General features: G+C 37.1%; 1 protein-coding gene across 1 annotated transcript; it reads left to right on the forward strand.

Moving 5' to 3' along the window:
* The first annotated feature begins 1,049 nt into the window (after positions 1–1,049).
* On the forward strand, positions 1,050–10,045 carry LOC143857839 (DNA repair metallo-beta-lactamase family protein). Its single transcript, XM_077368357.1, has 5 exons — positions 1,050–1,397; positions 1,483–1,588; positions 6,753–6,964; positions 8,351–8,557; positions 8,631–10,045. The coding sequence occupies exons 1-5, from the start codon at positions 1,209–1,211 to the stop codon at positions 9,756–9,758; spliced, it is 1,842 nt and encodes a 613-aa protein (XP_077224472.1). The 5' UTR covers positions 1,050–1,208; the 3' UTR covers positions 9,759–10,045.
* Positions 10,046–12,055: the final 2,010 nt, after the last annotated feature.

Below are 12,055 nucleotides of genomic sequence, written 5' to 3' on the forward strand. Positions count from 1 at the left end.
AGCTTTTCTGAAATCCAAACCAAATTGAACAGAGGTCTTGTTCCCCATATAACATCTTCCTTATTTAATATAATGGTAGGGGTCCGCAGCTTACCTATAAACAAAAAAAACTTTAACCTTTTCCTTGAATAGGTGCTGACAAATGCTTATTAAATACTTACTCCAAAATTAGTTCACATACCCGTGCATCCTAAAAGTCATTTCTCAGTCCCGCATCTGTCTCGTTTATGTGATCAAGATCCATTGATTTAAAGGTGTTAACGGATCCACTTCGGATCGGATCCACCTATGTATTAGTCACGATCCATTTAAATCCCTTATCGGTTGGATCGGATTCGGAGTGTTCTTCGGATCGTACTTCTTCTGTCACGGCTCTAATCCATTTCAAATCGGACCGTCCATCGGAGTGTCCTAGTAGGTGCTACTTACAAAACAACAAAAAATCTTAGCTTTTTTCATTTGAAATGAACCCCAAAACTTCCTCAATTCAGAAAAGAATTAGTCACTATATCTAATAACAGCCCATGATTTTGATGAAGAATAAGATTTTATTATTGAAAAGAACTCCAACGTTCGAGGGTGCGTGACGATGAAACTTTTTAGCAACTAATCCTTGTTGAGGGTCAGTGGTAAGTCTACTGGAAGAAAAACCGATTGAGGAAAGGAAGAAAAAAAGATGTCTGGAAAAGGGGGAAGCGGAAAGTCGTAAGCTAAGCAATATTTACTTCATTTTTATGAAAACACCCCCATCCTTCAAGACGTATTATAAGAAGTATTTCGAGGGTATTTTAGTAAAAGGACTTCAGATCATGACTATCCATCGGATATTTCTGCCATGTCTTAATCACGATCTTAACTTTTTCGGATCTTACGAAAGGATCCAAAATATGTCCATGGATCCTTCTAATGTGCCTAGATCTTGTCTATTACTGTTCGGATTCGGACTATCCATCGGACCGTCTGTTCCATTGACACCCCTAACCATAAAGCCGCCTATATCCCAGGCCCTTGATCATTCAAGCCTGAAAAACCCTAGAATGGGATGTAGGTTACGGTGGGACCATGGGACCAAGACTATGAAGGGTCTTCATGTGGCATAGATGCCCCCTCTTTTGGGCCTCAAATTTTTCATATTTTGCATACGAGGGAAACAAGAGAAATAAGCGCCCCCTCCCCTCTCTCTCCCTCTCTATCTCTCTCTGCCCAATATGCCGATCGAGATGCCCAAAGGCCTACCATTCTCTGTAGACACCTGGACCCCTTCATCCAAATGGAAACGCCATCATTTCCTCACCCATGCCCACAAAGACCACTCCACTGCAATCTCTTCTTATTTCTCATATCCAATCTACACTACCCATCTCACCGAAAACTTGCTTCTTCAGCAATTCCCACAGGTTTTCATCTTTATTCATTTTTTTCCTATGTTTCAGACACCCATTTAATATCTTCTTTTCTATTTTTCTTTATCATTTTTAACAGCTCGATGATTCGTTGTTCTTGGATATTGAGGTGGGTCAATCTATAGTTGTCAATGACCCAGATGGCCCCTTTTCTGTTACAGCCTTTGATGCTAATCATTGCCCTGGTATTTGTTCTTCTTTTTCCTTTCTGGGTTTTTAAGTTTCTCATTGTTTTATTAAATTATTCCTATGGATTGTTTATAAACTTTTGAGTTTGTGGGTCCCTTTTTTTCCCCACTATTTAGAGTGAAATGATATGGTTATGGTTAATGAAATGATATGGTTATGGTTAATTTAGAGGGGTATTATCAGAAATTGAAGGTCCCTCTAAGCAAAAATTGATTAGGGTTTTCCAGTTTCTCATTCTTTGATTAAATTATTCCTATAGATTGTTTATAAACTCTGAGTTTGTGGTTTGTTTTTGGGCTCTGTTTGCATTTCAACAAAAACATTTCAGATGAAATTTTTTTTCCTGGAATTTTTTTCTTCCCACAATTTAGAGAGGAATGATATGATTATGGTTAAAGTTAGATTGGGAATTTTATTCATATAGATTGTTTATAAACTATGAGTTGTACTCAGGTTGTTTTAAATTGTGATGATATTTTCACTTTTGAATCTAGACTTTCTCTGCTAATTTTGTATAATCTATTGGAAGGATTTTGTTTTTGTCTTTTTCAGTTGTGCCCTGGTTGTTTTAATCATCTTTTCCAAGATCGGCTTTATATGTAAACACTACAGTATTTTACATTTTCAGTGAAGTTAGCCATTTGTTTGCAAGAACTTCTGCAATACTTTTCACATGTGGTTTTCTTGAATGCTATTCTTGTTTTTGGGGTCCTGGGATTAAATATTTTGAACTTTTATTATTGTCTTGGTTAGGCCTATAGAGATAAACAGGAACAGTAGTATCCCAAGTTGTGAGGTCTTCTGAATTGCTATTTTCATCTGCATTCTCTACAATGATTTTCCTTATTTTTTACATTTCATTTACATTTAGACGTTGGAATCATATGGTCTTAAAAATCTGCATAGTCATGCCAGAGTTTGATTAGCATATAATAGTTCTATTTAGCTCCGAATTGTTGATGATAACCATATGATACCCTGAGAACAACTAATGCAATTAAAGTTAATAATTTGTTTGGCTTAACATTTAGCTGTTCATTTATAACCTGTTTGTTTGAGATTATGATAACTGATGGTGAGGCCCCCAACTGATTATTGGACACAGAATTAACGTAATTTGAGTCCAATAATCGGTTGGGAGCCTCACCATCGGTTATCATAATCTCAAACGAACAGGGCCTTTGTATGCACTTCTTTAACTGTAATCTGATTCTTTTAGGTTAAAATCAATTTGTCATGTTAACTCATGCTTGTTCCGATCCTCTACTTATCTGCCACCTCTAGCCAAGGTTTTAAATTTCGGTTGCCACAGAACCAGAAACGTTCCTGTTTCGGTTGAAAATTTCGGTACAAATCCTGTAAAATCACGGAACATATGGAAACATATGCAAATTATAGAATATAAAGATGAAACTTCATGAAACGTCGCACTCCTAGTGACATGCACTGTCGCGCATCTTCGTCATAAACAAAGGATTATAGTTAACTATTGCACATTACGTCATGTTAATGTTGAGTCGGTTGGCCTTTTGTTGATTCACTGTATTTTTATGCTTGTGATTTGGTTCTTTGTTTTTGGGTTGTTCGGTTTAAGTTGGGTTCTTCCTAGTCATACTACAGAATTCTTTGAGGCTTGGGACTTTCCTCCTTGGAAATCTAGAGACAGAGTTCCCCGGAATCTTTTCTTTGCTGCTATGGTTAAAATGGAGGAATGAAACATGAGACTTTAAAGGGTTATCGAGAAATGTGCACCGGTTCATATGCATATTTTTTTTTTGTAGTCGTCCAATGGGAGACGCACCTCCTTTTTTTTAGGGGCACTTCTGTGACTTCTTTCTTCAGGTCTTGGGAAGAAATGGTTGGGTCATGATACAGAGTTTGGGCACATTTGGTGCTTTATCAATTGCAATGCAAAGCAGCTTGGCTCACTCAGGCATTGACAGTGATGAGATCATGAATTTTGATTTCCTTAATGATATCTTGTGATCTTCTCTTTTCTTGGTATTTTTTTTCTCGTTTTGTTCATTTTTTTTCTATTGCTTTTTCCTCAGTTTGAGACCTCCTCAATCTTGGTGTCTTTTCTCTTTTAATAATTTGTTTGTCATTAAAAAACAGGTAATATTTTTGGAAAAATAGTAGGATAAGTAAATGTAATGTTTTATTTCCATTTAAAAAGCTTACTATTAGTATGAATAAAACTTAAAACCTATGCTAATTATAAATTTGCATTTTTAGTGATAAAAAAATAGATAAAAGAGATCCAGATGTCTCGCAAGGAATCCATTGAGTGTCGGAATCCAACACATGTACTTTGACCATTCAGAAAAATCCATGGAATCTAGGCGGAAATATTATGAAGGATTCATATGTTTTGTGAAAGAATCCCAAGGTCGTTGTAGACATGTAAAGGCTTCTAATATCTACGGTAGAAATTAGATGTTACTTGTCAGTTTTAGCTGTCTATGGTATCATGAGTGTGTTGATCTGTGTAACTTAGAGATGTATTCTTGTTTTGTGTCAAACAAAAGAAGAGGGGCCTTGAAAATTAAAACACATCCATGCACTGATATGATGCGTTTTATTATGTAGAATTAACTTGACCAAGATGAATATAAATGTGGTAAAACCTTTTTTTTTTGAATGGTAGCAAAATTTTGTTAAAGAGGAGAAAGGGCGACCAAGACAGTCAACCCAAAAGTATAAGAAATATGGTAAAACTATAAAACAATACTGCAAACCAAGGAAATAAGATAAAATAATGTCTGTCCTAGTAGCCATATCTTTTTATTATAAAAGGAAATGTAGTATGCTTTTTGAATTCAAGTTGAAACATAACTGGAATGTATCTTGGATATGTTACAGTTTCAAAGATCGAACATGATTGGAAATTTCCAAGAATTCTTCAAGGCCATAGGAACTACTCATCTCCGATTTGAATGTAATTGTGAAGTGGAAATGGTTCTTGAAACTTATTGGATCTAAATTGTTACAAAGCCGTTCTTGATTATGGCAAATTTCATAACCTTAGAAAGACATGGACAGCTCTGTCTTCAGAACCTCAATTTAGTTCTCGAGTAACAACAGATTTAGAGGACGAGCAGATCTGATCTTGATGTGATAACTAGATCAAGTTGATGATCGATCTGAACTAGATCTGGCTTCAAAACTAAACGTTTCTGAGTTACAAATGAGATCTCGTTTCCAAATCAGTAACGTATAGATGAACAGAATTCTGCTTGTGATCTAATCTAGAAATCTCAGATCTATCTGTCTTAGGACTGAAGGAACTGAACTTATTAAAACAAGGCTTGTTTTGATATGAATGCACAAACAAAGTAGGGAACTGAGCATCTGGCATCGAAGAATCCTTCAAAACACTCTCATGGAGCGAAGACTTCTTCTTATAGAGGTCTAAGCTTTCCTCCAAGACTCCACAACTTCTACATTTTTCCAACACATGGGTAGCTGTCATTGAAAGCTCATGGCGAGCTGTGGACAGATAATGGCCAGCTGATGCTTTTGATGATGTGGCAATAATGGCCAGCCATGATGACTTGGCAATGCATGTCATCCCATATCATGTATACTATGGCTATTGTATGGTTGTCACATGATGCCCAAGTTTTCACTTCTTCCCTTTAAAGCCTCTTGAGAGTTTTTTTTAGTGTTTAAAGCACTTCTTATCTCACCATTAAAAAAAAAGCACTTCTTATTACTTTCCTTCACTTATTTAACATCTACTCTCTAACCTTTGCCCTTACATTTCCCAGGCAAATACTTCAAGATTTCCTAACACTTGATATTGATTCATGTTCTTTTTTCACGTGATTCAATGTTCAACTATTTCTTCTCTTAATTTTATTTCATTTGGTGTATCTGAAATTAAAAATTATCAAACCAAGCTGTGAAGCACGCAACTGTGATATAGTTTATTACAACTTTAGTTTACTGGCCTCTATGACTTATTTAACTTGATAAATGAGTATTTCAAATTCAATAAGGCCACGTTTGGATACCTCAGGTTTTTGTATTTGTATTTGGATTTGAACTTTGGATACAAAATACATCAATCATCTTCACCTCAGGTTATACGAGAGAGAGAGGGAGGGCCCTCATCTTTTTGTATTTGTATTTGGATTTGAGCTCTGGATACAAAATACATCAAGGGAGAGAGTGAAGGTACTTGCCACAAATTTGGATTTCCAAATAATGTCTTGCAGAACAGAATTGAAAATCAGATATTTTTTCACCGCTGTAGCTGATTTGGAAATTTAAGGATTTGATCCAGATCCAGATCTCAACTGCCAAATGTGAGAAATCCAAATCTAAATCTTGTGGGTATCCAAACATGGCCTAAGGGAACTCAAGATCATTGCTGAGGAAAATATATTGTTGGAAACATCATGCGGGGTCAGAAGTGAATTACGAGTCGGACCAATCTGCGAATCGAGCGAGTAACCCTTTCAATGATGTGGGGAGCGAGGGAGGGAGGAAATATATTGTTGGAAACATCATGCGGGGTCAGAAGTGAATTACGAGTCGGACCGATCTGCGAATCGAGCGAGTAACCCTTGCAATGATGTGGGGAGGGAGGGAGGGAAGGTACTTGCCACAAATTTGGATTTCCAAATAATGTCTTGCAGAACAGAATTGAAAATCAGATATTTTTTCAACGCTGTAGCTGATTTGGAAATTTAAGGATTTGACCCAGATCCAGATCTCAACTGCCAAATGTGAGAAATCCAAATCTCAATCTTGTGGGTATCCACACGTGGCCTAAGGGAATTCAAGATCATTGCTGAGGAAAATATATTGTTGGAAACATCATGCGGGGTCAGAAGTGAATTACGAGTCGGACCAATCTGCGAATCGAGCGAGTAACCCTTGCAATGATGTGGTGCTGAACCTCTCATTCTAATTCAGTGCTCTCCGCAGGACTTAATTGTCCTTTTTTTGTTAATGTTATGTTATTTTGTGATGAAACTCTTATTAGTTGCACAAAATGTAGCAGGTTTGTTTGTCTGGCCTTTTTTTTTTTTTTGCTGTAAGTTGCTTCCATTTATCTACTGCTAAATATGGCTTTCTATCTTTTCTTTCCATTCATGATTAAATTGATCTAGCAAGAACTAAACTGATATGACATTGATCTTATAAATTTAGGAGCTGTCATGTTCTTGTTCGAAGGTGATTTTGGTAATATACTGCACACTGGAGATTGCAGACTCACACCCGAATGTTTGCAAAGTCTACCTATGAAATATTTATCAAAGAGAGGGAGAGAAAACATTTCTTCCCTTGATTATCTATTCCTGGATTGCACATTCGGTAGATGCCCCCTAAAGATGCCAAGCAAGAGTTCAGCAATTCAACAGGTAAACTGTTGCTCCTTCAACCATAGTCGGGTTGATGTAGCCTTTAATAAGAAGTCTCAGATGGCTTCAAGCATTTTTTTAATGGTAGGATTTAAGCATGTTATAACAGATTCTTTAAGCTATCCCAACAATTCTGCTCCTTGCTAGTACAATTAGTTTCTTCCTCTGGCCTAGTTTGATAAGTCGATTTTCCTCTTTTGTTTTGGCTTGAAAATCCACGTAGTTTGCAGATTAGCTCTCAATTGATCATTAGGCATTTTGAATTAGCCAAACAATAATGAGAATCTAAGTCATTGAAGCCTCTAGGGAGGCCATTGGTAATGCAGAAATGAGCAATGTATAAATATGTGCACTAAGTTATGATGTGGAAAATCACGGTGGTAGTACATAATGGGCTTGTATTCAGTTCAGTGCTTAAGAATAATGCCAGCAATGTATCAACATTTCAATTTTTTAAGTCATGTTAGTCATCACTATGGAACATATACGCACTCAACTAGCACGGTGAGTCGGTGACCATCGTATCAACACACAGTACGGAATTTTTTTCCCTATGGCTTAAGCAAATGAATGGACTATGTGCTATTGAAGGTTTCATTTAGGCTATTGGTTCTTTGTTTTTTTTTTTTTTTTTTGGTGATGAAAACTAAGATTGCAGCCAGATATTATATAATACCACATAAGTGTTAAAATGCTCTGTGTATTCCAAGGCATTGGTTTTTTCTGAGGCACAATGTGAAGGATCAGGCTAGAATGGAATCTGAAGATCATTTCAAGAGTTCGAGGGTCCCCTCCATCAAACATGCTCCTCTTTCCTGACTCACGATATGGAAACCTAGGATTTTCCAGAGAATAGAGCTAGTATACGCTTTGCAACTAAGATACCACTAGATGGATTTCTGTTAGGAGTGCTCCCTTATATTTTTCCAGTGCATCTAAGTTATCCTCTAATTAGAATCGTGAAGATACCAAGTTGACTGTTTTTAAAATAGGATGTCGTAGTATCATAAGATTACCTACAACCCTGTAGTGCATAGAGTAACCCATCTTATCTTTCTGACACTAGTTATACCTAGGAACCCTTGAATCCACTGCCACTGTTGTCCAATGTTGTTCACTATGTAAGACTTGTAAAGCTCAAATATGTGACAAGAAATTTGGTGACACATGACTGTTGATTAAAGTGATTTCAGGGGATTTAATGAAAATTGCTGTTTAGAATGCCAACTGTTTGGCTAATTAAGATTCAAATGACTATTTAAATTTACATTGCAAATTATGAGTTTGTAGCAAAAATCACTTTTTCTTTTCTCAATTAGTTCTACATATTCTACAGTGATTTCAAATGAAATAACAGCAAACTCATGTAACATTTCAATCTTACAGGTGATCAATTGCATATGGAAGCACCCAGATGCCAGTATTGTTTATCTTACCTGTGATCTTCTTGGTCAGGAAGAGATACTTGTGGAAATATCTAAAACATTCGGATCGAAGATATATGTCGATAAGAATAACAATGCAGAGTGCTTTCAAACTCTGATGCTCACAGCTCCTCATATTCTGACAGACGATATATCATCTCGTTTTCATGTATGCACAAACTTCTTTCTCTTAGGCATGATCAGACTACTTTTTATTTCATTTTCCCTTGCTTTTGTTGCAGGTATTTCAAGGATTTCCAAGACTATATGAGCGAGCAGAGGCAAGATTTGCTGAGGCTCGAGCAAATTTTCAACCAGAGCCTCTCTTTATTCGCGCGTCAGCACAATGGTATGCATGTGAAGAGCAGGGAGAGACTCAGGGAGAGACTCAAAAGCGTAGTAAGCTAAGATTTAGAGAAGCAGAAAGAGACCAATTTGGTGTTTGGCATGTTTGTTACTCTATGCACTCATCAAGAGAAGAATTGGAATGGGCCTTGGACCTTCTCCAGCCCAAGCGGGTCATTTCAACAACTCCTAGTTGCAGGGCTATGGAGCTGGATTATGTTAGGACTCACTGTTTCAGTGCTCAAGTGACTGCTGATGACCCATTATGGAAACTAATGGATATTAACACTCAACAGTGCAGTTTGTCACAAACTTGTACAATTTCAGAAAACGCTGTTGCCAAGTCCATGGTGGCTGCACCAATGGTTTCTTCAGAATTGAACCATTTGGAACTGAAAAATTTATCTGTTGACAATATAGAGTTATGCTTGAATTTGTCTCCCCCATCCAGCAAAAGACCCATCACCTTGTTTGGAAGAGCACGACTTGGTTTTCAAAATTCTAATCAGTTGCAGGATGAGAAGAAGAATGTTACCATTGGCACTGATCTTTCACAAGCCGGTACAAATAAGACAAATAAGACAGAATGGCAATTATCATCCTTTCAAGAGGCTAGTGTTTCTGAAGTACAGATTGGAAAATCTGAGGAGATCTGTTGCAGAGAAGAACTGAGTCTCCAAGATTCTAATATCATCCATGAAGAGAAGAAAGCTACATCCATCAATACTGATCAGTTTTGGTCAGTTACCAATAAGACAGCAGAACAACTATCATCATTGAAAGAGGATATTGTTGCTGGAGTAGAGTTTGAGAAAACAAACGATAAGGGAATCGGGGTGGAGAAAAAATCTTTTATTGGATCATCGAGGAGTTTAGGTGCAAGCTTAAAGAAGCTTTACAGATCGATGAATGTGCCAGTGCCTCGGCCTCTTCCCTCATTAGTGGAACTTATGGGCGCCAATAAACGAGTTAAGTTTGGCTCCCACAACAGGTATAATTCTAGCCATTCTTACAATCCAACATAATATCCAGACTAGCTAGAAATCCTATAAGGAAGAGTTCTTCTGAGCTTTCAAGGATTTGGATTGATCGAGATGGAAGCCTCCTGAGAATTGAAGAGTGATTGATTAGTTAAAATGATTTAAATATGCATTGATTGAAAATTTTACAGCAGTTTTTTCGGATGAAGCTAGCTTTCATCCGACTGCTAAAACTCAAATCTGTGAAGTATTGTATTCTTTTGTCCATTAATTATCACATAAGAATATTTGTGTTTTCACAGAAGGGTCTTGTAATCTGTATTTTTACCCTACAGGGTTGTACTCTCTCTCTCTCTCTCTCTCACACACACACACACACACACACACACGCGGATAAGTTCAGTGACTGAAATCACATAGATTATGATCTCAATGGACTTCAATGGAGCACAATTTAATAGAGTTTCTAAAAGAAGATACAAGACTTTAATCGAGGTTTGTGCGCTCTTCACTGCGGTATGAGCTTATTTAGGGATCAAATGGAAGGCAAGTCAGAAGTAGGTGAGGATTCTTCAAATGTCATTTCGTAGGTTCAAGGCACGAGCGTAAGGCACAAGCGTTTGACCATGATGCTTATGTCTATGATTAACGATAGTTTCCTTTCTTTTGTTCTAAATCTGGGGGCATTGAGGGACTTAGTTTACTCCGGAACCTCTCTCCCCATTGATGTGAATCTGTAATCTCTTTTTTGCTCTGAATGTAGTTATCTTTCTTAAAAACAAGACTTTATTGGATATGATCTTTTCAATGGTAAGCTTTTCCAATTTACCCATCTATACTCAATAGGATACCCGACTAAATCTGTTCCTCAAACTTAATATGAAATATGGACTAACATAAAGCTATGTCTTTGACACACCTAAAGTTTTTGGATGTCCTTAGTCATGTAAAAAAGATGAACACCGATAAGTTGGAAACCAAAACAAAGAGGGGCTTTATTATTTCACTTCACATGAAAGAATTTATTAAACAATATGAATTAAACATATAGAATGCCTCGAGACCAAGTGATGATACATCAATATTAGATAGAATCTTTCACTACCTTCATAATCAAGGAAGCTCGATTATGGCACCAGCTCAGTAAAAAGGAGAAAGTCAAAATGATCATCCACAGTCTAAACCTCAATACTCTTAGTACCTATTTTTCCACACCACTTTCCATCGTGTTTGGTCCCGATCCTACTGTCTAGAACTTAACAGATTGAGTTCGACCATTGATACACATGATTGCAATTGTGTGGATTATATCGCATCAGCTCATGATCAATCACCATATGATCACACCGACTGATCAAGATCAACATGAGTCATGTTCAACGGTCCAGATCTAATCTAGAAAAATTTAACACGCCCAATCATGCCTCACGACAAAGTGCAAAGTGTGCCATAAAAAGCCGCTAGTGTCCTGTAGCCCATGCTCCGCGCATGGACAATGCATTACGCTCCTGTCGCCCCCACCACTTGCAAAAGTAAAAGGAAACTTATTAACCCCCCTCCACTCTTCTCACTTTGGTATTAAACTTTTTAACTTTCTTATGCCCACTTTGAAAACCCCCCATTTTCAAATAAGCTATTCTTTACAAAAGTTATTTTCAAATACTACTTTTATTTTGCAAATATCCTACAAGAGCCACAAGTGATTAAGTGAGAAGAGAAACGTGTGGGTGATGAGAACTTCATTGTTTGAGTTTTCCTAATAAAAGAGGGGAAGAAGGCATATTTTGTAACCAGCATCTTCGTATCGAAACGATAGTTTATCTTATGGTTTTATTGTTTGTTAATCATCCTCAAACCCACATGGATAGGCAGACCTTGTGAGTTGTGAGCATGGTTTTAAATTTTGGCTGAAATGCCCAAAATTTGGATTTTGTCCGAGACCGAAATTTAAAAATTTCAGCCGAAATTATAAGATTTACACCGAAATTTCCACTGAAACTGAAATTGCCACCGAAACTGAAACTTCAAACCTTGGTTGTGAGGTCTAAAACACTTTAATCATTTTCATATCCACATGGATTGTAGATCTTGAGAGGGTCTAAAAACCCTACAATAACGATGCAGATTGGTCAGGTCTGATGTTTGATGTTGATTAGAAGATTGAATGGCCGACATGGAAGGGTGTTAAGCACCCCAAAAGGTCAGACCCCTTAAAATCAGGCTAACTATCCAACCCCCAACATCCAATAGTGTATTTTTATCATTGAAATGGACGGTCAAACATTGCATAGAGGCAACGGTTCACATTCACAGTTAAAAATAAAATAAAATCACATTATTGA

Source organism: Tasmannia lanceolata, unplaced genomic scaffold, assembly GCF_043159265.1.
Source record: "Tasmannia lanceolata isolate RefF3 unplaced genomic scaffold, GAP_Taslan_0.1 ptg000025l, whole genome shotgun sequence".
NCBI classification, from domain to species: Eukaryota; Viridiplantae; Streptophyta; class Magnoliopsida; order Canellales; family Winteraceae; genus Tasmannia; species Tasmannia lanceolata.